The sequence below is a fragment of the Polypterus senegalus genome, chromosome 1, assembly GCF_016835505.1.
Source record: "Polypterus senegalus isolate Bchr_013 chromosome 1, ASM1683550v1, whole genome shotgun sequence".
In the NCBI taxonomy this organism is placed as follows: domain Eukaryota; kingdom Metazoa; phylum Chordata; class Cladistia; order Polypteriformes; family Polypteridae; genus Polypterus; species Polypterus senegalus.
The window spans coordinates 132,032,130-132,060,086 of NC_053154.1; the positions used below are offsets into that span (position 1 = coordinate 132,032,130).

The window sequence follows — 27,957 nt, forward strand, 5'->3', positions numbered from 1 at the left end:
GGTGGACTCCAATTAAGCTGCAGAAACATCTCAAGGATGATCTGGGAAACAGGATGCACCTGAGCTCAGTTTTGAGCTTCATGGCAAAAGCTGTGAATACTTATGTATATGTGCTTTCTCAACTTTTTTATTTTTAATAAATTTGCAAAAATCTCAAATAAACTTTTTTCACGTTGTCATTATGGGGTGTTGTGTGTAGAATTCTGAGGAAAAAATGAATTTAATCCACTTTGGAATAAGGCTGTAACATAACAAAATGTGGAAAAAGTGATGCGTTGTGAATACTTTCCGGATGCACAATATATATATATATGTATGTATACAAGACAACTTGTATTTTCCCAGTGATAGGGACCGTGGAAATTATGTACTTCCAGGCTGAAAAAAAGGAGGAGTTTTCATCTGACCCGGAAGTGCTGGGAAATCACATGTACTGAGGGATAGAAGCACTTCTGGGTTACTGACTATAAAAGGACTGTGAGAAACCCCAGCAGGGAGAGCCGAGTTGGGAGGAAGGGTGACTGAGTTGTTGGGAGTGGTGGACTGGATTATTGTATTGATTGTTATTAATTTATTATTGAGAATAGTGGAGGTGCTTTGTGCACTTTATTATAAAAATAAATTTATTATTGGGACTTTTATCTGGTGTCTGACATGTTGTCTAAGTGTTTAGGGGTCAACAGGGCCCCCCGATATATATATATATATATATATATATATATATATATATATATATATACATACATACATACACACACGCACATTAATAGTCCCTCCAAACTTTTTTTAACAGTCAAATCTTACCCTTTCAAGAGTGATTTCTTCATATTCATATTCTGCTTCTGTACCATTTACCTAAAACATATACAAAAATAATCATCTTAAATAGTTTATTTTTACTTTACTACTTTATTTCACTTACTTCTGAGCAACACTTAATTAGTATTTATTATATTAAGCAATTTAAATTCTAAGATCATGTATGTATCCATGTGTTCCACCAAACCACCATTCATCTTGTTCAAACATTTTATTCAAATATCAACTACTTTCCAACTAGTCATGCCTTTATACATCAGAATTTTACTTGATTTTCAAGACATAAATCTCTTTATGTTTAAGCAAAAGCCTTTAACAAGTGGTTTATATTGTGCATATCCACCATTTAAACCTGCACTTTTAAACAAGTAATTTTTTTTAACAACTGAGGACAGTGCTAGAGAAAATCATCAACAACAATAAAAAAAAATGTAATAAAACAAACAAAAAAAAAAAAACCTCAATGATATTAAACGCAGATCTATGCTAGAGGTAACCAGCAAATGCCAAAACAAAACAGGCAACCCATTTTCACTTTGCACAGTTCTGGTTGTTTTAGAACGTTAACACTGCCTGAGGCACTGCTAACAAGCATTCAAAGTCATGATACAAAACTTGCAATTTTAAAAAGACTTTTTATAGAAGGCCATGAAATTTGCATGGGCCTGTTTTACAGAATGAAACCACATATAAAGCACTCACCACTACAAGGCCTACAGTATATCCATTTCTTTTTGAACATTGTAAGTAAATAATAAATGGCAGTCACAAGAAACTTCAAATACATTTATGTAAACATATAATTTTATACATAGTGTTTAATGAATGGAAAGAATTATAAATGCAAGATTAACATTTAGATTAGAAATCCAGCACATCAGGACCAGTTACTGGTTAATTAAAATGCAACCTGCGTATAAAACAATAATGATTTTTGGCATCCTCTTACAATCTGATAAAATAGTGAAATTTCCCTCACAGAAAACATGTTTTTACCCAGCTAAAATGTCTGACTCAAAAACTACAGTTTTATTTAACATACAATATATTTTATCAAAGATTAGATTTTCAGTAGCAGAGTCATTCACATTTTCAATAAAGAAGAACAACATAAAATACTTCCAAAAACAGATAATATTGATATTTAACAGTACATCTGATTATTACATAGCTTGCCAATCATTCAAACAAGCGCATTAAGACAGGGATTCACAAATCTGCAGTCTCAATCAGTAATATATGCATTTTTAAAAATAATCCAGTCTAAAAGGCTGGCATTATTTTTTAATGGCCTAACCGGTTATGCGCTCAGACTAACGAAGGACTTATGCTTCTCAAAGCCTATCTGCAATCAAGCTGTAGTGCATTCAAATTAAAATTCAACTGTTCAAAGAAAGAAATGAATGAAATAAAGAAGAAACAAATTAAATCTGCTTAAGTCTCACTGCTAATTATTAAGTGTAACAATTCTTTGTTTGACACAGTCTCAAAGCTTCATCACTTTTTCTTGTGATAAGTAGCCAACTAAGTGTACAAAAATAATATGTTTCTGTTTCAGTTTGTAATATACTCCAATTAGAGGGTGACAATGTCAGCAAACTGGGGCTGTTGCTTAGTAAAAATTTAGTGAAAATTATTTCAGAAACTAAGTGAAGTTAAACAGAAATAAATTATGATTTTACCTTTACTGATAACCAAAGACATGCATACTATAAAAAATAAAATGCAAAACATTAAAATACAGGTTGAGTATCCCTAACCTGAAATTCTTGGAAACCTATTTTCAGATTTGGAATATTTGCATATACATAATGAGATATCTTGGGGACACAAATGACCAAGTAGAGAAGCAGCTAAAGGACGACTCAAACATAAAATTAATATCACCAAGCCATTATTAGAATGTGTGCTAACATGACAAACATATTAAAACTTAAAAGTAACGAATATGGCAAACAGACTATATTACAGTTACCTTTTAAGAGGGCCAATGGATCAAAAACTTAACCAACCGTCGCGAGTACATTCAGTTTTCATGCGGTGTGGGTATACAGTGGTGTGAAAAACTATTTGCCCCTTCCTGATTTCTTATTCTTTTGCATGTTTGTCACACAAAATGTTTCTGATCATCAAATACATTTAACCATTAGTCAAATATAACACAAGTAAACACAAAATGCAGTTTTTAAATGATGGTTTTTATTATTTAGGGAGAAAATAAATCCAAACCTACATGGGCCTATGTGAAAAAGTAATTGCCCCCTTGTTAAAAAATAACCTAACTGTGGTGTATCACACCTGAGTTCAATTTCCGTAGCCACCCCCAGGCCTGATTACTGCCACACCTGTTTCAATCAAGGAATAACTTAAATAGGAGCTGCCTGACACAGAGAAGTAGACCAAAATCACCTCAAAAGCTAGACATCATGCCAAGATCCAAAGAAATTCAGGAACAAATGACAACAGAAGTAATTGAGATCTATCAGTCTGGTAAAGGTTATAAAGCCATTTCTAAAGCTTTGGGACTCCAGCGAACCACAGTGAGAGCCATTATCCACAAATGCCAAAAACATGGAACAGCGGTGAACCTTCCCAGGAGTGGCCGGTCACCAAAATTACCCCAAGAGCGCAGAGACGACTCATCCGAGAGGTCAAAAAAGACCCCAGGACAACGTCTAAAGAACTGCAGGCCTCACTTGCCTCAATTAAGGTCAGTGTTCACGACTCCACCATAAGAAAGAGACTGGGCAAAAACGGCCTGCATGGCAGATTTCCAAGACGCAAACCACTGTTAAACAAAAAGAACATTAGGGCTCATCTCAATTTTGCTAAGAAACATCTCAATGATTGCCAAGACTTTTGGGAAAATACCTTGTGGACTGATGAGACAAAAGTTGAACGTTTTGGAAGGCAAATGTCCCGTTACATCTGGCGTAAAAGGAACACAGCATTTCAGAAAAAGAACATCATACCAACAGTAAAATATGGTGGTGGTAGTGTGATGGTCTGGGGTTGTTTTGCTGCTTCAGGACCTGGAAGGCTTGCTGTGATAGATGGAACCATGAATTCTACTGTCTACCAAAAATCCTGAAGGAGAATGTCCGCCATCTGTTCGTCAACTCAAGCTGAAGCGATCTTGGTGCTGCAACAGGACAATGACCCAAAACACACCAGCAAATCCACCTCTGAATGGCTGAAGAAAAACAAAATGAAGACTTTGGACTGGCCTAGTCAAAGTCCTGACCTGAATCCATTTGAGATGCTATGGCATGACCTTAAAAAGGCGGTTCATGCTAGAAAACCCTCAAATAAAGCTGAATTACAACAATTCTGCAAAGATGAGTGGGCCAAAATTCCTCCAGAGCGCTGTAAAAGACTCATTGCAAGTTATCGCAAACGCTTGATTGCAGTTATTGCTGCTAAGGGTGGCCCAACTAGTTATTAGGTTCAGGGGGCAATTACTTTTTCACACAGGGCCATGTAGGTTTGGATTTTTTCTCCCTCAATAATAAAAACCATCATTTAAAAACTGCATTTTGTGTTTACTTGTGTTATATTTGACTAATGGTTAAATGTGTTTGATGATCAGAAACATTTTGTGTGACAAACATGCAAAAGAATAAGAAATCAGGAAGGGGGCAAATAGTTTTTCACACCTCTGTATGTACATAAAAGACAGCATGCTTTTGCCGACATAAAAAGGCAATTTGTAGCAGTGTCCCCTTCTCATAATGTAATTGGGGAGGCTGACAGCACTCATATTAAAATATGGGTTGCCTAGCTTGAAAGAAGCTGCTTTTCTTAACCGTAAGCAGTGGCAATCCATTAATGGAAAAGTAATCTGCAATGTCAGTATTAGTTTGAAAGAGTGTTCATATGCAGTACTCACATTTATAAGAGGATTGTGATTTATAAAGAAAATGTATTTTATTTATAAAATATACAAATATTTGTATGCCAGGTTTTTTTGGTGTATGCATATTTTCACACTCAAGCCTAAACAAAGTTTTATAATAAGACACCTAGGGAAGTTATTTCCCAATATAGTACAGCTGGGAACTTCCAGAGCTCCACTGTGTAGAGGAGGTTGCTGCTTTGTATTACAAGTCTCTTATGTAACTGAAATGCTTACCTACACTATCTCAATCATGGAACTGCACTGGTTTGCACTAGGACAAATTCTCAATTTTCGGTGTCCTGTTTTTTTTTATTTCTTTTTTAAAAAGGTGCTGCCCAGCACTTATAAACTGCCATGCAAACCTCTCATGCAGTATCTCAACTGCATTATGGCACTTTATGAGGGTGCCCCCTTTCCATGGTTGAGTGATGGTGCTTCATGTCGTACCACAAACTGACCCTCCACCAAATAGTGATCCATTGTGTGTCATTTGTGTTACTAGGTAAATCTTGAAGGACACAATCCTCTCCATTGCTAGGAGGGCAGTATGTTCCGAGTAGTTAGCATGCTGTACTGTGAACATCCATCCACTGACCTTGGAGGTTTGGTTTGGATTTTCAGAAGAGATGTTTCACTACAGTTAATAATTCATCCTGCTGCTACCATCATTATGATAAGAGAATTTATTGTAATAGTAAACAGTAAGCAATCTGTTACACTCTACAACGAAAATCTTACTTTGCATGCTGTTCCAAAAACCAATAAACACAAATTAAACAAAAATAAATGAAATTAATGTCTAATAATTAGTAGAAAAAACTAATTTCCACAATATAAACAAGCTGTGCAATATAAGCACATATAGTAGAATTACTATGAGTATTACATATATAAACATATAAATAAGACAGTAAATCTGAAACATATCCAAAACAAGTAATGCAGATATCATAATTCAAAAGGGTAAATATAGTAGGTAAACTACTAGCTGGACCGATGTGCCAACAAAGTCAGGTACAGCTAGGAGAGAAAGTAATACTGTAGATGGGAATAATTCATTGAAGTCTAATTGCCTGCGGACAAAAAAATGGTCTTGTAGTCATTGATTTCAAACCTCTGTATCATCTGCCTGGAGTGTAAACAGACTGTGTTGAGGGTGGGTGCTGTCCTTTTTGTAATGCTATGAATCCTCCTGAAGACTCCGACATGGTAATGTCATCCAGAGATGGAAGATCTGCTCCTTAAATGATTTGGGCAGTTCTAATCACATACTGTTGGGCTTTGCAGTCCTGTGCAGAGCAGTTACCAAACCAGACTGTGAAGGCATTGAAAAAAATGCTCTCAGTAGTACCCAGTATTTCAATAAAAGTTACGAAGGATTCTGGCTGGCATGCCAAATTTCTTTAATTATCTCAGGAAGTGCAAAAGCTGTTGGAATCTGTGTCCACACTTTAGTTTTACATTGATCATTTGTTCAAAGAGAAGGCTGTTTAGTGTTGTACTTTATAGTACCTTATGAAGTTAGGCAATTCATACAATCTGCAATTTATTAAACAGGGTAGGTAGGTCCTTAAGTATTTGGATATTGATAAATTTGTTCTCTTAGATTTTTACCACTTGGAGTTATACAATGAATATGGGCTAGAAGTGCAGGCTGAATGCTTTTAACCAATGTGGATGAGTGGTTTATGAATTGCATCACTTGTTATGTTTTCCCTCCTTATAAAGTGACCAAAAGTAATTGGACAATTGATGGACAAGCTGTTCTATAGCCTGGTGTGGTAAGTTCTCTCACTATTTCTTTAACAATTAAGCAGGTACATTTTCTGGAGTTGATTCCACGTAAGGAATTTACATTGAGAAGCAACTTCATGAACTCTATACATGAAGTTCAAAGACCTGTCAATGCAAGTAAAGCAGGATATCATTTGGATGAGAAAACAAAACAAGCTATCAGAGAAATACCACAAACATTAGGAGTGGCTGAATCAACAATCTGGTACATTCCTAAAAATAAGGAATGCACTAGGGAGCTCAGCAACACAAAAAGGCCTGGACAACCAAGAAAGACAACTGTGCTGGTTGACTGTAAAACTTCTCCTAGTGAAGAAAAACCCCTTCACAACAACTAGCCATCTCAAGTACACTCTACAGGAGGTAGGCGTATCATTGTGGAAGCCTAAAACCAAGAGAAGATTTGACAGAAGTAAATACAGAGAGTTTAGATTAGATGTTTCCTGGAAGACCTAAAACACCTTTTCTTTGGACAGATGAAACTTAGATTACTTGCTTAACACTAGAATTACCAGAGCCTATGAAAAATCTTGTAGATTCTGCCCACCTTAAATCCATTCGCACCTCTCTCCATCAGCGTCTTTTGTCCTGTAAATGTGTCTATAAAGACAAGCAGCAAGCAGCCTGGTATCCCATCCCCCCACAGTCGTAGGACGTGCACAAAGTTCTCCCAGCTCATGGCTTGATTGATTATCTGGGAGTGAAGTGCTGGAGTTTTAGAGTGGAAATAATAGATCGTTATTTGGAACACATGTATTTCATGTGTGTTCCGTTTCTACAATAATCTTGTGTAAACACATTGTTAAAACAGAAACGTTTTTCATATTTTAGTAGTAAATGACAAAACGTTGGCATAAACTATATAATGTGTGAAGCCTGAAATCCAAAGGTCAAATAAACACTTTCACAAAAGGTTCAAAAGTGATTCAACAGCTTCCGTAGCGTAGCAGTAAGATTTGCTGACTTGTAATAAAGAGTCCCCGTTTCGATCCAGACTGCCTCCTATATTTGCCGTTTTCAGTAGTGAGCTGCTCTTATTGTTAATATTACTAATTCAGTGTGAGCAAGAACACTCAATAAAATTGAATACAAAAAATCAAGTGATGGTGAGATACGAAGAAGGCAGATTCACCAGCGTTTGTGTGTCAGCTTTTATCCCTCCAGATCAGAGAATGTCCAATTCCATTGCCTCAAAACACCACTCACATCTACAGTTGTTCCCATAATGTAATGTTCAAATAAAAACTAACAGTGTCAGATCCCTAGGGCGGTAGTATGTATCGTGATGGTGACTGAGAGAATAAAAGTGGAAAAAAAAAAGGTAACTTTTACAAGTCCTATAAATGTGCATCGTCTGTTACAGACGCAAACCAAATGTATGTGTGTACTGTATATTAACAATAACAGCAGTTCAATACTGAATACGGCAACTATAGGAGGCAGTCGGGATCGAACCAGGGACTCTTGATTACAAGTCAGCAAATCTTACCGCTACTCCATGGAAGCTGTTGTATCGTCCTTGAACTTTTTGTGAAAGTGTTTATTTGATCTTTGCACTTCAGGCTTCACACATAATATAGTTTATGGCAACATTTTGTCATTTACTACTAAAAATTAAAAATATTTCTGTTTTAACAATGTGCTTACACAGATTATTGTAGAAACAGAACACACATGAAATGCATGTGTTCCAAATAACAATCTATTATTTCCACTCTAAAACTCCAGCACTTCACTCCCAGATAATCAATAAGACATGAACTGGGAGAACTTTGTGCATGTTCTGCAGCGGTGGGGGAATGGGATACCAGGCTGCTTTCTGTTTGTCTTTATCAGCACATTTACAGGACAAAAGATGCTGATGGAGAGGTGTGAACAGATTTAAGGTGGGCTGGATCTACGAGTTTTTTCATAGGCTCTGGTAATTCTAGTGATAATATAAAACAAAAGGCAGGAAGCCCTACGAACAAGGAGCAACTGACAGCTACAGTAAAGACCTGGCAAAGCATCACTAGGGATGAAAACAAGCATTTAGTGATGTCCATGCATTTCACACTTAATTCATGGCAAAGGATTTTCAACCAAGAATTAAACATCATCATCATATATTTTAGTTTTTCCAGTAACTCTTAAATCATAAAAAACAGGGAGACCAAATGTAATTTGTCGTCATTTCTAAATGGCTCATATGATATTTTTGTTTAGCTCTTTTAATTAAAGGTGAAAGTCTATACTTGAGCCAAATCTTGACTGCTTCATTTCAAGTCGACTGTCATGGGATATAGAGCCAAAGTTATGAAAAATCTGGTACTATCCAAATACTGCCCTAACTTTCAGCTGCTGAGCTTTTCTCCTTTTATGTTTGATTGAGATGTCAAGACAGTAGTATTCTGCAGAGACAAAGTTAAAATTTGTTTCTTGACAGGCATAACTTAGCATAACTTGACATTTTACCTTTTTTGGTGGAGTTGTGTTTTCCCAGTATGCCATGGTCCACAACCTCTTTACTCAATTCTTTATGAAACCGTTTAAAAATGTTTTTTATACTCATTGGGTTCGTTCACTTTTTGAAACCAGACAGCCATGCTCTTGTTACGGTCAATATACTTTTAAGAATTACCTAACATGACCTTCTCATTTATGACCAAATCTTTGTTGTTACTGAAGTGAAAACACAGGTTCTGTCCTCATATACCTTTAAAAAAAAGCTAACGCCACAGAGGAGGTACAAGAAAATAGGGTTAATGTAAACAGAGTTTGACTGGGGATGTTTGGTGTTAAAGACTGAGTTGACTCTGTATACATTAATAAGATCTACAGTTCCCTTTAACACATTTTGCACATTTGTTTTATATGCACAACTTATGGCAAATTTGGACTCCAAATAAGTTGCACTTTGCATGTCACTGTAAATAAAAACTGTGATTTTTACAACAAAAGTTTTTAAAACAAAATTTATCCTACACTTCCATTTCTAAAATCTTTACTGATTTGAAAGCTTGAACTCTGTTTTGTTTACTTATTCAGATCAAATTTATAGGGGAAATTGTGAAAAGGCAAGTTGGCTAAAAATATACAGCAGAGAGACAGACATTCCAAGCTTCAGTGCATTTGTGAAGAACTTACAGCTATAGAGAAGATGATTCAGCAGCTCCTTGCACGTCAAAGTAACCTTACAAAAGAGAAAGCATATTTACAGAAATACAATTACTGGCTCAGTTTTATTTACTTTGGGTGAGTCAGGCACAATGTGTTGTAAGCAGGTAATGTTTATTTAACTGCTGTTCCTGCTCCCACTAGCAAAGCAGATTCATCACAGCAGTGCCAAGAGCAAAGATACTCACTCAAGGATTCAAAAGGTCAACCCCTGGATGCTAAAACATTCACCTCTGGAACCCTGACATTTATGAGCAGTTCATATGATGACTACAATAGACTTCTCTCTCTGTATGACTAGCTGAGATCTTTTTATGGCTGACATGAAGTCAACGTCATTGACAACTGGGATCTTTTCTGGGAGAGACTGCACTTCTACAGGGAAGATGGCCTGCACTCCAGCAAACTCTGTACCAGGTCCTTTAAGCAAACACTAAAAATGTAATATCATGCTTAACTACCTTTCTTTATGCAGTGTGACAGCCATAATATAATAGGAAAATCTAAGAAATATGCAGTAGCTTTACCTAAAGAGTTGCATTATATCAAGCCTACAACTGCGAACTAGAAATTCACTACAGAGCACAGACTGGTTCATATTAATGTTAACTAGGGGGCTCTGCCCCCTGCTCGCTTCACTAGCCCACCCCCGGGTTTGGTTTACGGATATACAATTGAAAGAGATTGTTAGTCTCAGGGGAATTGTTACATATGCATTATTTTCACTTTTACTTTAAAACATTTGTAAAAACAATACTTGTCTGTTATTTCCGGCCCCAGGCATGGTTACATCTCTTTCTCACAGGATGTACTGTATAACGCTGCTCGCGTTATGAAGAGGGTGCGGCTGAACGCATGCTAAGGAGAAATGGTCGGACCGGCGAGCTGCGTGTTTTGCTTGTCGTCGTTTTAAGAGCTGGGAGCACATGAAGCATGTCTGCCAACAGCAATCCAACAACTGCTAGAATAGATGTCCATGGACTTGTTTTAAATGATGTCTCACTGACTTGTCTCATGAGACGTTGTAAAAACAGTGCTTGTCCTTTACTTCCAGCCCCGGGCATGGTTAAATCTCTTCCTCGCAGGGCGTTTGTGTTGTCAAGGGTGGTTTGGATTGGTGCGGCTGAACACATGCTAAGGAGAAGCAGTCGGATCATCTGTTGTCTTTCTGCTGCTGTTGCGCTGCCCGTTGATCATTTAAAAGTCTGTACAGCAGCTGTACTTTTGCCGCTTCGCGTCTCTCTGCTGGGTTTCTGCTGCTGGAAAAACTGCATATTTTGCTTGTTGCTGTTTTAAGAGCTGGGAGCAAGCTGGGCATTTGTATTGCGCCAACATTTTGTTAAGCCTTTCGAATTCCACTGCTTTCATAATCTCTAACCTGCTCTGCATGCGTATAGCGCCAACATTTTTGAACGTCTTTATGAAGTTCTACTTTGTCTTTTACTCTTTGTCTTTTAATTCTGAGACCGATTGGACGTTTTTTTTTTTTTCCAATTCCACTTGTTCCGGGCTGATTATTACTTTCCTTATTTTCTGAATTTGCACCTAGTTTATTCTTTTTCTTTTTTGCATTTTTTTCTCTCCAATGCTTTTGGGTCTCTTATTCTCCACGCTGCTCTTTCTTCTTTGCTTAGTCGTCAACGTTTCATCTATAACGTATTATCCTTATACGCTTTATATGCGCTGAGAGCCCTGGATCTGTGTGTCTTATTTGATATTGGCTCTAAGTAGTTTGTGTCTTGCAAGAATCTCATGTTTTACGTTCCTGCGAGACGGTCCTGGGTCAGTCTCTTGGCACAAAGTCTCATGTTTAAGGTCCCTGCGAGATGCTCTGTGGCCAATCTCTTTCGTCTCACGGGTCTTTTAAGTGAAGATCATGTCTTGTCTCCTTAGTCTTTTCCCTTTTTAATAATAGAGAGATAACTTAATAAGTACATCCAGTTGTGCTACAGTTTCTTTGCAGCTGCCTCCATCTGGAACCATTAATATGGCACTGCTTAATATTCTAGAAATAACTTGGAAGACAATTTATGCAAATGTCCTTATTACTGATAGTAAAAGAGACTTTTTAACTGTGTATTTTCAGATAAAGTATATAATATGTACCATACCACAGAACTCAAAAACAAACCAAGTTGAAAAACAGTGAAACATAGTGAAAACACTGTATTAAACTCTTGTACTAAAGTATTCCTAGCAGAACAGAAAACAATTACTCAATGAGTACTGTTAATGTGTCCTTGATTCAGTCCCAAAAGCTTTTTTAAAAAGAGGTCTCTCACTCTGTTATCAGCAGTGTACTTGATATAGTTACTGGTTAATTTCCAGATTCTGTAAAAACTGCAGTAGTTAGACCACTCTTAAGCAAAAAATCCTAAGACTTCTATCTTGCACAATGTTATACCTTTCTATCCTGCATTTATTTAAGTAAAATTCTAGAGAGAGGAGTTTTTTGACAATTGCACAACTGCTTTAATAAAAAATCTGTTTTAGATATAATAGCCTCCATAATGTTTGGAACAAAGACACATTTTTCATTGTTTTAAACTTCTGCTCCACATTTCACTATCACAAACACACAATTCAGACATGATTAAAGTGCACAATGCTGACTTTAAGGGTATTTGCAAATATTATGGTCAAACCATGTAGAGATAAAGCTCTTCGTACATTTCAGGGCACCATAATGTTTGGTACATAGCAATGGTAAGTATATGTTAAATCAGTTGCATATCCCATGCATGCAATAACTGCTTGACGTCTGCGATTCGCAGACTTTACCAGGTGCTGAGTATCTTTTCTGATGATGCTCTGCCAAGCCTCTAATTCAGCCATCTTCAGCTCTAGTTGTTTCGGAGGCTTGCCTCATTACATTTTCTCTTCAGCACATGGGATGGCATGTTCAACTGGATTTAAATTGGGTGACTGACTTGGCCATTAAAGAATTTTCCATTTTGTAGCTTTAAAAGAACTCCTGTGTTGCCTTAGAAGTGTGTTTGGGATCATTATCTTGTTCTACAGGGTGGGCCATTTACAGTATATGGATACAACTTAATAAAATGGGAATGGTTGGTGATATTAACTTCCTGTTTGTGGCACATTAGTATATGTGAGGGGGGAAACTTTTCAAGATGGGTGGTGACCATGGTGGCCATTTGGAAGTTGGCCATTTTGGATCCAACTTTTGTTTTTTCAATAGGAAGAGGGTCATGTGACACATCAAACTTATTGGGAATTTCACAAGAAAAACAATGGTGTGCTTGGTTTTAACGTAACTTTATTCTTACATGAGTTATTTACACGTTTCTGACCACTTATAAAATGTGTTCAATGTGCTGCCCATTGTGTTGGATTGTCAATGCAACCCTCTTCTCCCACTCTTCACACACTGATAGCAACACTGCAGGAGAAATGCTAGCACAGGCTTCCAGTATCCGTAGTTTCAGGTGCTGCACATCTCGTATCTTCACAGCATAGACAATTGCCTTCAGATGACCCCAAAGATAAAAGTCTAAGGGGGTCAGATCGGGAGACCTTGGGGGCCATTCAACTGGCCCACGACGACCAATCCACTTTCCAGGAAACCGTTCATCGAGGAATGCTCGGACCCGACACTCCTAATGTGGTGGTGCACCATCTTGCTGGAACGTGCCAGCTTCAGTGCATAAAGAGGGAAACACAAACACTTGAGGTTTCCATTGATTAAGAATGGCCCCACTATCTTTGTACCCCATATACCACACCATACCATCAGTTTTTTTGTTCCAACAGTCTTGGAGGGATCTATCCAATGTGGGTTAGTGTCAGACCAATAGCGGTGGTTTTGTTTGTTAGCTTCACCATTCACATAAAAGTTTGCCTCATCACTAAACAAAATCTTCTGCGTAAACTAAGGGTCCAGTTCCAGTTTTTGTTTTGCCTATTCTGCAAATTCAGTGCGCCAATCTGGGTCATCCTTGTTGAGATGCTGCAGTAGCTGGAGTTTGTAAGGGTGCCATTTGTGAGTACTAATATCTGCCGAAGGGATGTTCGACTAATGCCACTCTCCAGTGACATGCGGCGAGTGCTACGCTGTGGGCTCTTACTGAATGAAGCAAGGACAGCCACTGATGTTTCTTCATTAGTGACAGTTTTCATGCGTCCACATTTTGGCAAATCCAATACTAAACCAGTTTCACGAAACTTAGCAAGCAGTTTGCTAACTGTAGCATGGGAGATGGGTGGTCTCGTACGGTGTCTTGCATTGAAATCTGCTGCAATGACCCGGTTACTACGTTCACCAGACATCAACAAAATTTCTATCCGCTCCTCACGTGTTAATCTCTGCGACATGTCAATGGCTGTAAACAAAGAGAAACTTGTAAATAACTCATGAAAGAATAAAGTTATGTTAAAACAAAGCACACCATTGTTTTTCTTGTGAAATTCCCAATAAGTTTGATGTGTCACATGACCATCTTCCTATTGAAAAAACAAAAGTTGGATCCAAAATGGCCAACTTCCAAATGGCCACCATGGTCACCACCCATCTTGAAAAGTTTCCCCCCCTCACATATACTAATGTGCCACAAACAGGAAGTTAATATCACCAACCATTCCCATTTTATTAAGGTGTATCCACATAAATGGCCCACCCTGTAGAATGAACCACTGTTCTAATGAGTTTAGAGGCATTTACTAGAACTTGAGCGGATGTTTCTATATACTTCAGAATCCTTTGTGCAACTGTCATCCAAAGTTACATCATCAATGAACACAAGTGTGCCAGTACCAGTGGTAGCCATACATGCCCAAACTTTAACACCCCCACCACCATATGGTACACTTTGAATGTTGGACAATTCCTTTCCATCTCCATACTTTGCTCATACATGATACAGGTGTGGGACAAAGTGGGCATTGTCCATTCTGCTAGGCTTTAGTGACACATTAGCATGTTAAAGTATCCAGATTCAGAAAACACCCACTTGCATTCTAAACTAAGTGGCTGAACTCTTCATACCAGGATCTGCCTGGACTTCATCTGTCAACAAAGGTGTAAAGGAGTTAAATGACATCTCACAAGGGACAGACCTCTTCAGCCAGAAGGCACAAAACAGACTGGAACAAAGACACTAACCTATAATTCAAGGGATAACAACTAAGATGGACAGAAGAAATCGTCTATGTCTATGATGAAACACTGATTTTGTTAACTGGAAGGGACTTTAATCCAATCAGGAGAAGGTTCAACTTTAAAACCACATGCATCTCGTCTCTCAAAATGGGGAGAAGCAAAGAGAGAAGAGAATGGCAAGTTAAGAAAAGTTCAGGGATAATCTTGGGGTGTGCTCTTTGGGATTCTCTCAGGGAGGGGGGAAATATGCTAAATGACGATCTTAAACTAGGTGGCTAAAACCTAAGAGGTTCTGAGGTGCTATTCCGTGAAGACAAATTCAACACACACTTCCTGTTTCTGAACCTGAAGCTGAGACCCAGTCTGCTAAGCAAAGGCTGTGTGCCAGCAGTCTGACAAGGCTGAGAAGCCAAGATTTCAAGAAAGGAACTTCAGCACCAAAGTGTTTGGACAGAATGAGTAGTGTATTTTCCCTAAGAAGTGTCAAAAGGCAACAGAAGGCAAGCTGAGGCAACAGCACAGCACTGATAAGAATCATGCAGCAAAAAGTACACTTCAATGTATGAAGAATCCTCTACTGAAATACAGGGTAATAACAAAGCAACAACTCCACACAAAACCAGACATCACCTTTAAAGACTTGTTATCATAAAACTATTTATCTGTGCCAAAATAAAGTAGAACTCCAAATACCAGTAAATAGCCAGCCTACATGTTAGCTATTTTTAAATGCAGTCTGTCCGCTTCCTGTCTTAGATGTCAATATATATACACTGTATATGCAATTATCATTTTTATAATCCTTGTGCTCATCAATAAATCTTATTATTCTGTTACTTAAAATGAGTGCAGTTTAGTTACCTAATTTATGTTTAAAGTCCAGAGACCCACCTCCTACAACAGAGAAAGGTAAGGTAAATAAAGGAGTAGCCTTGTCAAATTAGTTGATTAATTACCAGTATTGCTAAAGGCAAAACTGATAATTAACCATGCTAAAATTTCTCTTTTAAAATCCCACATTATGATGTCCACGCAGGATGTTGACATAATACTGATTATTAGTAATCAAAATCTTACACTGGTTAATTTTTGTCTCTTCAGTCCACTTTTCTACAATTTTGCAGGCTCTTTTAAGTAAACTGTAATCTGACCATCCTGTTTTTGTGGCTAACTAGTGGCTTGCATTTTGCAGTGTAGTCTCTGCATTTTTGCTCACAAAGTCTTTTGCAGATAGTAATCTCTGACACATACACATCTGCATTCTGAAGACTGTTTCTGGCCTTTCGACAAGTGTTTGGGGAGTTTTCTTTACCATAGTGAGGATTCTTCTGTCATCAGCAGTGGAGGTCTTCCTTGGCCTACCAGTCCCTTGGCGATTACTGAGCTCATCATTATGCTGTTTCTTCTTAATGATATTCTAGACAGTTGATCTAGGTAATCCTAAAGTTTTACTGATGTCTCTAATAGTTTTATACATTTGTCAGCCTCATAATGGCTTCTTTGACTTTCACTGGCAAAAACCTTGTCCTTAAGTTGAAACTACAAACTCCAAAGGTTGTCTGTAGGTAGAATTATCATATGCCTACACTAATGATCAATTAAACACACCTGAGTAATCACAACCACCAGTGATGTCAATTGTCCCAAAAATTATGGTGCCCTAAAATGGGGAGACCCATGTATAAAAAGTGTTGTAATTTCTACATTGGTATGATTGAAATGTATGAAAATACCCTTACATTAAAGTCATCAATGTGCACTGTAATCCCATTTGAATTGCTTGATTTGTAATTTTAAATGGTGGATCAGAGGAGAAAATAGATCTTTTTCTATTAGATCTGAGCACAACACTTAATGCCATAGTTTGCAGCATTTTTATTAACCACCTAAGGCAGTGGGTGCCTTAAGTTGGGTTCACTCTTTTATAACAGGAAGAAGATTCCTTGTTACTTGTAGCAATTAAAAGTCAGACATCCAAAAGACAATGTAGGTTGTGATGTGTGGATCTAGTTTGGGTCTTTTGTTGTTGTTATTACCACACCTATGCAGATGACACACATTTATTCATGGATTTATCCAAGTGGTTCTGGTATTTTTAAAAATGTCATTGAATCATAACTATGAATTCTGATTACGAGGAACAAATTACTTTTGACTAAATCTAACTTTAAAACTTATTATTTTAACTTTCAAAATTTGTATTTACTAATGTCTCATGAGAAAATTCCATAAACAATAACTAAATAAAATCCACACTTGTATATAATACCAAAATTTGCTAAATGGTTGTTCCCAGGCGTCTCTAAAAGAGAGGCTCCCCCATAAACCATTTTGGTGGAATGTTTTCACCTGACAACTGCAATGCTACCTGCCAAAAAAGGGTTTCCACCTGTGCTGAAAAGCTTTTGAACCTTTCAAAGAGCATACTATACCAATATATTTTTCATCCTGATGGGTAGAGTTTTAACTGAACTTGTGTGTGTGTGTAAATATATATATATATATATATATATATATATATATATATATATATATATATATATATATATATATATATATATATATATATATACACCCCTCTTTACGACATTGTACTTTGTCATCAACTGTTTGTCTTTTACTTCTGGCCCCGGGCATGGTCACATCTCTTGGCACGTCTCCACTGGCGGTGTGCTTTACACCAGGCATGTAAAACTCACTACCATTGGTGGGCCGCTTCGACTGCCATGCGTGCATCAGCGGGCCGCACTGTACCAAATACTATTATACTATTATACAAAGTTACTGCAGCTTTCTTTCCAATACTGAAAACTTTAAAAAATGTAACACTTAAAGTTTAAAGAAAAGCAATTTATTTCCATACAATCTCCATACAACAGCATACAATTAAGAGTCTTAGCCTCTTAGCTAGGTCCTTATATTGTTATATTATATTAATTGCATATATAGGAGTCTTACACTGTGAGATTTATTTCTTTTGTCCCAACACTTGGCATCTCTTGTTAGTAACCAGTTTGTCAATATCAGGCTTGAAATCTGGTGCAGCTGCAACTTTTGTGAGGGATGAAAGGTGCTCAACAACAAGTCTTGAGTGATGTGGGGTTTTGGTAGCTTTCATTAACGAAAACAATTGCTCACAAAGGTAAGTGCTTCCGAACATAGACAGTACTCTCGATGCCAACTTACAGATCTGCACAAACGAGGGTGGCAGGTAAGCATACAAGCCTGGCACACCAACTTCGTTGTATTTTGCCATCAGAATAGAATCTGACTGCAGTTCAATCAATTACATTTGGATATTCTCAGGCGCATTCTCAACGTTGTAAGAGAAGAGCGAAAAGTCTTGTTCGTGTGAACTGAAATCACGAAAACGCTCATTGAATTCATTGCTCAGTAATTCAAGTTGGAAAACAAATCCTCCAAAAATCTAATTTTACTTAATATTAAGTTTACCTTAAAGTTTATATTGTAAAATAAGCCGATATGCAAAAAGCCACCAGACCTACACTAATTTTACTAACTCAAAATCACAAAAATATGTTGATAAACAACTTACCAACTTCTCGCATCCACTTCAGATCTTCAGCTGTAGTCTGCACTGTTTGTTACAATACTAGCACAAAATTACATAAAATTAGAGCAAAAAAACGTGAAAATGTGCGGGCTATTACTACTCGTGATGGTCAGTTCTGCCCAGTGGCCAGTCTCAGCACCCAGCCAGTAGTGTAGGCTAGCAGGGGCGGCTCTAGGCGGCCCTGGGCAGAGAAAGAATCGGTGGCCCCTTCGCCCACCAATGTCAATATGGTATTTTATGTACAGCGGATGGCCACGTCAGTTGCGGACACCTCGTGCTCATGACACGCTTCTATATGCGGGTGTCCGTAATTTGAAAACCAAGTGGCGGCCCATGATATTCTCATTACGGCAGAACGTTACAATATTACATATCGCTTACTGCTCTGACTCTAGCGACATTAGTAAATACAGCGTACTAATTAACAAGAAACACAATGTTATTCGGCTACATTGCCATCAGCTATGTCGTTATTTTCTCTTTATTTTTTATATTCAACTAGCAAAATACCCGTGCTTCGCAGCGGAGTAGTGCATTAAAGAAGTAATGAGAAAGAAAAGGAAACATTTTAATAATAACGTAACATAATTGACAATGTATGTTAAAGAAGTTATGAAAAAGAAAAGGAAACATTTTAAAAATAACTTAACATTATTGTTAATGTAATTGTTTTGTCATTGATATGAGTGTTGTTGTCATATCTATATCTATATATATATATATATATATATATATATATATATATATATATAAAACTGCTCAAAAAATTAAAGGAACACTTTGAAAACACATCAGATCTCAATGGGAAAAAGAAATCCTCCTGGATATCTATACTGATATAGACTGGGTAATGTGTTAGGAACGAAAGGATGCCACATCGTTTGATGGAAATGAAAATGATCAACCTACACAGCCCTGAATTCAAAGATGCCCCAAAAATCAAAGTGAAAAAATTGTGGCAGGCTAGTCCATTTTGCCAAAATTTAATTGCAGCAACTCAAAATTGTATGCAGTAGTTTGTATGGCCCCTGTGTTCTTGTATACATGCCTGACAACATCGGTGCATGCTCCTAATGAGACGACAGATGGTGTTGTGGGAGATCTCCTCCCAGATCTCGACCAGGGCATCACTGAGCTCCTGGACAGTCTGAGGTGCAACCTGGTGGCATTGGATGGACCAAAACATAATGTCCCAAAGGTGTTCTATTGGATTTAGGTCAGGAAAGTGTGGAGGCCAGTCAATGGTATCAATTCCTTCATCCTCCAGGAACTGCCTGCATACTCTCACCACATGAGGCCTGGAATTGTCGTGCACCAGGAGCCACTGCACCAGCATAGGGTCTGACAATGGGTCCAAGGATTTCATCCTGATACCTAATGGCAGCCAAGGTGCCTTTGTCAAGCATGTAGCGGTCTGTGTGACCCTCCATGGATATGCCTCCCCAGACAATCATTAACCCACCACCAAACTGCTCATGCTGAATGACGTTACAGGCAGCATAATGTTCTCCATGGCTTCTCTAGACCCTTTCACTTCTGTCACGTGCTCAGGGTGAACCTTCTCTCATCTGTGAAAAGCACAGGGCACCAGTGGTGCATCTGCCAATTCTGGTATTCTATGGCGAATGCCAATCGAGCTGCATGCTGCTGGGCAGTGAGCTCAGGGCCCATAAGAGGACATGGGGCCCTTGGGTCACCCTCATGAAGTCTTTCTGGTTGTTTGGTCAGAGACATTCACACCAGTGGCCTATTGGAGGTCATTTTGTAGGGCTCTGACAGTGCTCATCCTCTTCTACTTTTCCCAAAGGAGCAGATACCGGTCCTGCTAATGGGTTAAGAACCATCTATGGCCCTGTCTAGCTCTTCTACAGTAACTGCTTGTCTCCTGGAATCTCCTCCATGCCCTTGAGACTGTCCTAGAAGACACAGCAAACCTTCTGGCAATGGTACATATTGATGTGCCATTCTGTAGAAGTTGGACTACCTGTGTAACTTCTGTAGGGTACAGGTATCACCTCATGGTACCAGTAGTGACACTGACTGTAGCCAAATGTGAAACTAGTGAAAAAGTCAGAAAAGATGAGGAGGGAAAAATGTCAGTGGCCTCCACCTGTTAAACTATTCCTGTTTTGGGGGTCCATCTCATTTTTGCCCCTCTACTGCACCTGTTGTTAATTTCATTAACACCAAAGCAGCTGAAACCGATTAACAACCTCCTCTGCTACTTAACTGACCAGATCAGTATCCCAGAAATTTCATTGACTTGATGCTATACTCTCATTAAAAAGTGTTCCTTTAATTTTTTAACAGTATATATATATATATATATATATATATCTATATATATATATATATCTATTATATATATATATATATATCTATACTAATAAAAGGCAAAGCCCTCACTCACTCACTCACTGACTCATCACTAATTCTCCAACTTCCCGTGTGGGTGGAAGGCTGAAATTTGGCAGGTTCATTCCTTACAGCTTCCTTACAAAAGTTGGGCAGGTTTTATATCGAAATTCTACGCGTAATGGTCATAACTGGAAGCAGTTTTTCTCCATTTACTGTAATGGAGATGAGCTTCAACGCCGTGGGGCGGAGTTTCGTGTGACATCATAATGCCTCCCACGTAATCACGCAGTACATAGAAAACCAGGAAGACCTCAAAAAAGCACTGAAGAAAACATTCATTATATAATTGAGAAGGCAGCGAAACAATAAGAAGCGAGCGAGTGACATATACAACCATATTCATGAGTTCTGCTACTTGAAACAAAGCACGATGTAAACCTACACTTTAAATTAAGTTCATAGACAGGCTGCCGCTGGCGTTTGTAATTTAGTGCCTGCCCATATAAGGCCGTCTGTCAGCGGCAATCCAATAGCAAACTGCCACGGGTAAATATTCACGGGTGAAGGACTGTGCTTATGGAGAGGAAGATGAGATGGTCAGGGTGGTGTTTGACACAAACTCAGCGAAACTGCGAGAGAAAGTTTTAAGTGCCAGGACTAAGGTAACATTAAATACAGCCATGGACATAGCACGAGATGGCACCAGCACAGTTGGGAACCTTCGATGCATGTACACCGAGTGGCTCACGTGAACTGACGCAGTGCACAGATAAAAAGCAACAGTTCCAAAGAGCTGAACAAAACCGAATTACACAATTGAAAAGGCAGCAAAAAATATGAAGCGTCTGATACAAGCATATTCATAAATCCAGCTACTGTGGAAACAAAGCACACGTTGGAAAAAGTCAATGTCCCACTAAAGGAAGACAGTGTAAAAAAAACCCGTGCATGCAGTGTGCCAGGTCTCAGATAAAGAAGAAGACGAGCTGTTTATTGATGCAGTAAGAAACGAATCGATGAATGAAACCTGTCATCTTTACAACGATTGAAAAACACGGAATGTAACTTGAACACAACACATCCTACAAATATGAACCTGATTGAAAGAAATAATGATAATCAAATCCTTGATGACAGCAACACTCAGTAACACTCACAAAACAAATACTGAATATTGACAGTCATGTTACGTTATTTTTAAAATGTTCCCTTTTCTTTTTCTAGCTTTTTCAACACACTACTTCTCCGCTGCGATACGCGGGTATATATATATATATCCCGATCTACATACTCGAATAATGGATACTTTATTCGCCATCAATGATTGTTTTGGTAAAGCCAAAGAGCTTTAGGGGAGGATGATTTATTGAGGCATGCAGGCTGTAGTGCGCGTCAACTCTATCTGAATTGTGCGATCACATTTGAAAAAATATATCTTTTCAAGTTCTATTTATTCCATATGTGTCAAACTCAAGGGATCATTTTATATACTGTATTATTGTTATTAAAGCCCGGGTATATGAAGCGCTGGTAACACAATAAACTACAGATCCCATAATGCAGCGCTTCAGCTGCCTTGCCGAACACTTACGCGTTAATCAAGTCTACCTTATGATGCTGCAAGTTATTGCGAAGCTAGCCCACACGATGCCGAAGAGAAAAGGTGATTCTGAAAATAGAGCCTTTAAAAACCGATGGGAGGCTGAGTATATGTTTACTGAACCCGTGTGTCTCATTTGTGGAGCTAATGTGGATGTAATTACAGAATTTAATCTAAGACGGCACTATGAGACAAAACATCAGGGTAACCTGAATGCAATGCAGAAGATACAGAAAGCAGCATAATTAAATAAGAATCTGACACTTCAGCGGACGTTTTAACCCGTGCACAATCACAAAGTGATTTCAAGTGAAGCTGCTTTTATGGGAGACACAAATGCACCAGTGCAACTTTCCCCTCTTTCCCTGTTGCCAAGTAATGTTAAACCAAGTCGTCACTACGGTGTTCCCAAATACGCACTTTGCTGATAAACTGAGCGCACTGAGTCTGCACGGCGCTTTGGTGACTTTGAAGAACAAAAAAAGTCCGTCTACATGCGGCTCGAACCTTGTGCATGTTTGGTAGCACATATCTGTGTGAGAAGCTCTTCTCAGTGATAAAGACTAACAAAACAGCACACAGGAGTCAGCCTCACTGATGAGCACCTGCAATCCATCCTGAGAATCTCCACAACACAGAACCTCACACCAAACAGAAACGAACCTGTGGCCAAAAAAAGATGCCAGGCGTCCAGCTCTAAAATGACATATGAGCAAAGACAACTGAATGATTTGATTTGTTATTGCTGAAAGGAACACATTTTATTTATATTTCCAGGTTTTGTTATGCAGCATGTTCATATTTGAATTTGTATAATTTTGACAGGATATATTTTTATGGAGAGCAAAATCTTTTGGGATATTTAAAATCTAACTTTATTTTTATATAAAATTACATAAGAGTAAAGAAATTTGAATGTTTGTTCTTTTAACGCGTTTACTTTATTTCTAACTTGTATAATTTAGACAGGACATATTTTTATGGAGAGCAAAATATTATAAGTTGTTTAAGGTTTGAGTTGATTTATTCACGAATAATATTCCTGTCTGTTTTTACCATTCCTACCAAAGATATTTCTGTTGACTAAATAAAAATTCCTTCTATTTAAAATTTAAATAGAACTTGAACAAATACGATAGTTCATAATATCCACGCATACTTGCACGTAAGAGCGGAGTCATCCGTTTTAACAAGCAGCGTATTGCACTGATCTGAAATAGCTGTGTGTGTATATATGTAGATATGTATGTATATGTATATATATGTTTATATATGTGTGTGTGTATGTATGTATATATATATGTATTTGTGTGTATATATGTGTGTGTATGTATGTATGTGTGTATGTATTTATGTGTGTGTGTATATGTATGTGTATATATGTAGATATATATATGTATGTATATATGTATAGATATGTATATATATATATATATGTTTATGTGTGTGTGTGTGTAAATATATATATATATGACAACAACAACAGTGACAAAACAATTACATTGACAATCATGTTACGTTATTTTCAAAATGTTTCCTTTTCTTTTTCATTGCTTCTTTAACACACTACTTCACCGCTATGGCTTGGTATTTTGCTAGTATATATATATATATACTGCTCAAAAGAATTAAAGGAACACTTTTTAATCAGAGTATAGCATAAAGTCAATGAAACTTATGGGATATTAATCTGGTCAGTTAAGTAGCAGAGGGGTTGTTAATCAGTTTCAGCTGCTGTGGTGTTAATGAAATTAACAACAGTTGCACTAGAGGGGCAACAATGAGATGACCCCAAAACAGGAATGGTTTAACAGGTGGAGGCCACTGACATTTTTCCCTCCTCATCTTTTCTGACTGTTTCTTCACTAGTTTTGCATTTGGTTACAGTCAGTGTCACTACTGGTAGCATGAGGCGATACCTGAACTCTACAGAGGTTGCACAGGTAGTCCAACTTCTCCAGGATGGCACATAAATACGTGTCATTGCCAGAAGGTTTGCTGTGTCTCCCTGCACAGTGTCAAGGGCATGGAGGAGATTCTAGGAGACAAGCAGTTACTCTAGGAGAGCTGGAGAGGGCCATAGAAGGTCCATAACCCATCAGCAGGACCAGTATCTGCTCCTTTGGGCAAGGAGGAACAGGATGAGCACTGCCAGAGCCCTACAAAATGACCTCCAGCAGGCCACTGGTGTGAATGTCTCTGACCAAACAACCAGAAAGACTTCATGAGGGTGACCCAAGGGCCCCATGTCCTCTAATGGGCCCTGAGCTCACTGCCCAGCAGCATACAGCTCGAATGGCATTCGCCATAGAATACCAGAATTGGCAGATGCACCACTGGTGCCCTGTGCTTTTTACAGATGAGAGCAGGTTCACCCTGAGCACGTGACAGAAGTGAAAGGGTCTGGAGAAGCCATGGAGAACATTATGCTGTCTGTAACATCATTCAGCATGAGCAGTTTGGTGGTGGGTTAATGATTGTCTGGGGAGGCATATCCATGGAGGGTCACACAGACCGCTACACGCTTGACAAAGGCACCTTGGCTGCCATTAGGTATCAGGATGAAATCCTTGGACCCATTGTCAGACCCTATGCTGGTACAGTGGCTCCTGGTGCACGACAATTCCTGGCCTCATGTGGTGAGAGTATGCAGGCAGTTCCTGGAGGATGAAGGAATTGATACCATTGACTGGCCACCACACTTTCCTGACCTAAATCCAATAGAACACCTCTGGGACATTATGTTTTGGTCCATCCAATGCCACCAGGTTGCACCTCAGACTGTCCAGGAGCTCAGTGATGCCCTGGTCCAGATCTGGGAGGAGATCCCCACAACACCATCTGTCATCTCATTAGAAGCATGCACCGATGTTGTCAAGCATGTATACAAGAACACAGGGGCCATACAAAGTGCTGCGTACAATTTTGAGTTGCTGCAATTAAATTTTGGCAAAATGGACTAGCCTGCCACATAATTTTTTCACTTTGATTTTTGGGGCGTCTTTGAATTGAGGGCTTTGTAGGTTGATCATTTTCATTTCCATCAAAAGATATGGCATCCTTTCGTTCCTAACACATTACCCAGTCTATATCAGTATAGATATCCAGGAGGATTTCTTTTTCCCATTGAGATCTGATGTGTTTTCAAAGTGTTCCTTTAATTTTTGAGCAGTTTATATATATGTATATATATATATATATATATATATATATATATATATATATATATATATATATATATATATATATATATATACACACACACAGGTATATAGCAAAATACCGGCGCTTGGCAGCGGAGAAGTAAAAAGAAAAGGAAACATTTTAATAATAACGTAACATGATTGACAATGTAATTGTTTTGTCATTGTCATAGTGTTGCTGGCATATATATATATATATAGACACACACACATATACATACATAAATACACACACACATATACTATGGGGTGCCAAACAGGCAAATACATTGATTATCTGAATATAAAAAGTCGGCGTCAGAATATATAAAGTCAAAACTTGAATATTAAAAGTCACTGTCGGAATATATAAAGTCAAAACTTGAATATATAAAGTCAGCGTCGGTATATATAAAGTCAATCCTGAATATATAAAGTCAAACTCAAAATATATTGATTGAAACGACTCTGAACTGAACTAAGTTAATAAAAACGTATTCAGAAAAATAAATTAAAAAAAAATTGTTCGGTTAATGTTTTGAAAATGATGCATGTGCCCTGCCCAGGATTGTTTCCTGCCTTGCGCCCAGTGTTGGCTGGGATTGGCTCCAGCAGACCCCCGTGATCCAGTGGTCGGATTCAACGGTTTGGGAAATGGATGGATATTCCAGCAATGACTTTGTATATTCCTACGCTGAATTTATATATTCAAGACTTAAATTTATATATTCTGACGCTGACTTTATATATTTAAGTTTTGACTTTATATATTCCAGCGCTTACTTTATATATTCAAGTTTTGACTTTAGATATTCAGAGACAAGTTTTGACTTTATATATACCGACGTTGACTTTATATAATCAAGTTTTGACTTTATATAGTTAAATTTAGTCATCATTGCATAAGTTTTTCTTTACCATTGAAATGTAAAGACTAAATTCAACTCCCATTCCTACCAAAGATATTTCTAGCCACTAAATAGAACCTACTTATATCCAAATTCCTGCTATTGAGCTGTCGCCTGCCTGCCTGAATAAGTCACCCTCGCTTCACTCTTACTTTTTTACCATTCATTTAATCATGGCTAGTGCCGGAAAAATTATAAAATGGAAGGAGGATTACACTGAATATGGCTTTAACAAAACAATTATTGATGGCGAATCAATTATTCATAAAGCTTCAATTGGTGATATGTTTTTCTGTGTTAACCTCATATTTTTTCATACTTCTTCTCAAACCAAGGGGGTGCGAGGGTAAAATGAATCGGGAAGTGCTGATCAATGTAATTCGTGTACCAGGAAATCATGCATTGGCAGAAGTTCCCCTTTGCTTGTAATGCAAAGTGTGATTAAATGCATTATTTTTTAACGAGTTATGGAGCACATGCTTTGAAACTTCTCAGCTGTGCTTGTGCTAAGAAAAGGAAACATTTTAAAAATAACGTAACACGATTGTCAATGTAACCTTTTGTAAGTAGTGCCTGAAGGAATTCAGTGTGGAGAAACTGTAGAGACAGCGTGTGTATTAACTTGTGGATTTTTCTGCAAGTATTTGGTGGCAGCATCACAAAGTCGCTTCTGTAAGACTGCGTTAGCTGCTGAGCTAAGCTCAGAGCGAAATGAGGTGAATGGGAGGGGAGATGATGACGTGACTCCCCCACCCGCCTTAACTGTCATTCCCCCACAAACACAGTCTTTCAGAATTTGCATAAGCACAGCCCTTCACCTTCAATTTTAACTTAGTTACAAAGTGATCAAAACTCTCGTTTATATCCTGTGTCCTCTCATTAAACTTGTATCCCGATACCCATGGGCATGACAAACGCCAGCGGCAGCCTGTCTATGAACTTAATTTAAACTTTAGGTTTACACCGTGCTTTGTTTCCGAAGTAGCAGCAGTCATGAATATGGTTTATATGTCACTCACTCACTTCTTATTGTTTCGCTGCCTTCTCAATTATATAATGCATGTTTTCTTCAGCGGTTTTTGGAGCTCTTCCTGGTTTTCTACGTACTGCGTGGACAGTCAGTTCATGTGATTACATGGGCGGCGTGATGATGTCACACGAAACTCCGCTCCCCACGGCTTTCAAGGTCAACTCCATCACAGTATATAGAGAAAAATAGCTTCCAGCTATGACCATTACGCGTAGAATTTCGAAATGAAACCTGCCCAACTTTTGTAAGGAAGCTGTAAGGAATGAGCCTGCCAAATTTCAGCCTTTCACTCAAATGGGAAGTAGGAGAATTAATGATGAGTCAGTGAGTGAGTGAGTGAGTGAGTCAGTGAGGGCTTTGCCTTTTATTAGTATAGATATACATTGGCGTGGCCGCCCTGTGCAGGTGCACAGGATGCACATTCCTAAGGCCGCCCCTGCTGCAGCCTAGCACTTCAATTGTGACGTTGCGGCTCATTAACTTTGGTCAAGGCTCGTGGCTATGCTAGCAGACAAGATTTCC

At 38.2% G+C, this 27,957-nt stretch overlaps 1 protein-coding gene across 17 annotated transcripts in view; it reads right to left on the reverse strand.

Moving 5' to 3' along the window:
• Positions 1-27,957, reverse strand: part of dlg1a (discs large MAGUK scaffold protein 1a) — a 562,325-nt gene that overhangs the window by 150,199 nt on the left and 384,169 nt on the right. For all 17 annotated transcript variants that reach the window (XM_039758348.1, XM_039758430.1, XM_039758380.1 and 14 more), the window contains one exon: positions 805-855. In XM_039758348.1, the coding sequence (XP_039614282.1) occupies positions 805-855 (51 nt within the window). The remainder of the gene's footprint in view (positions 1-804; positions 856-27,957) is intronic.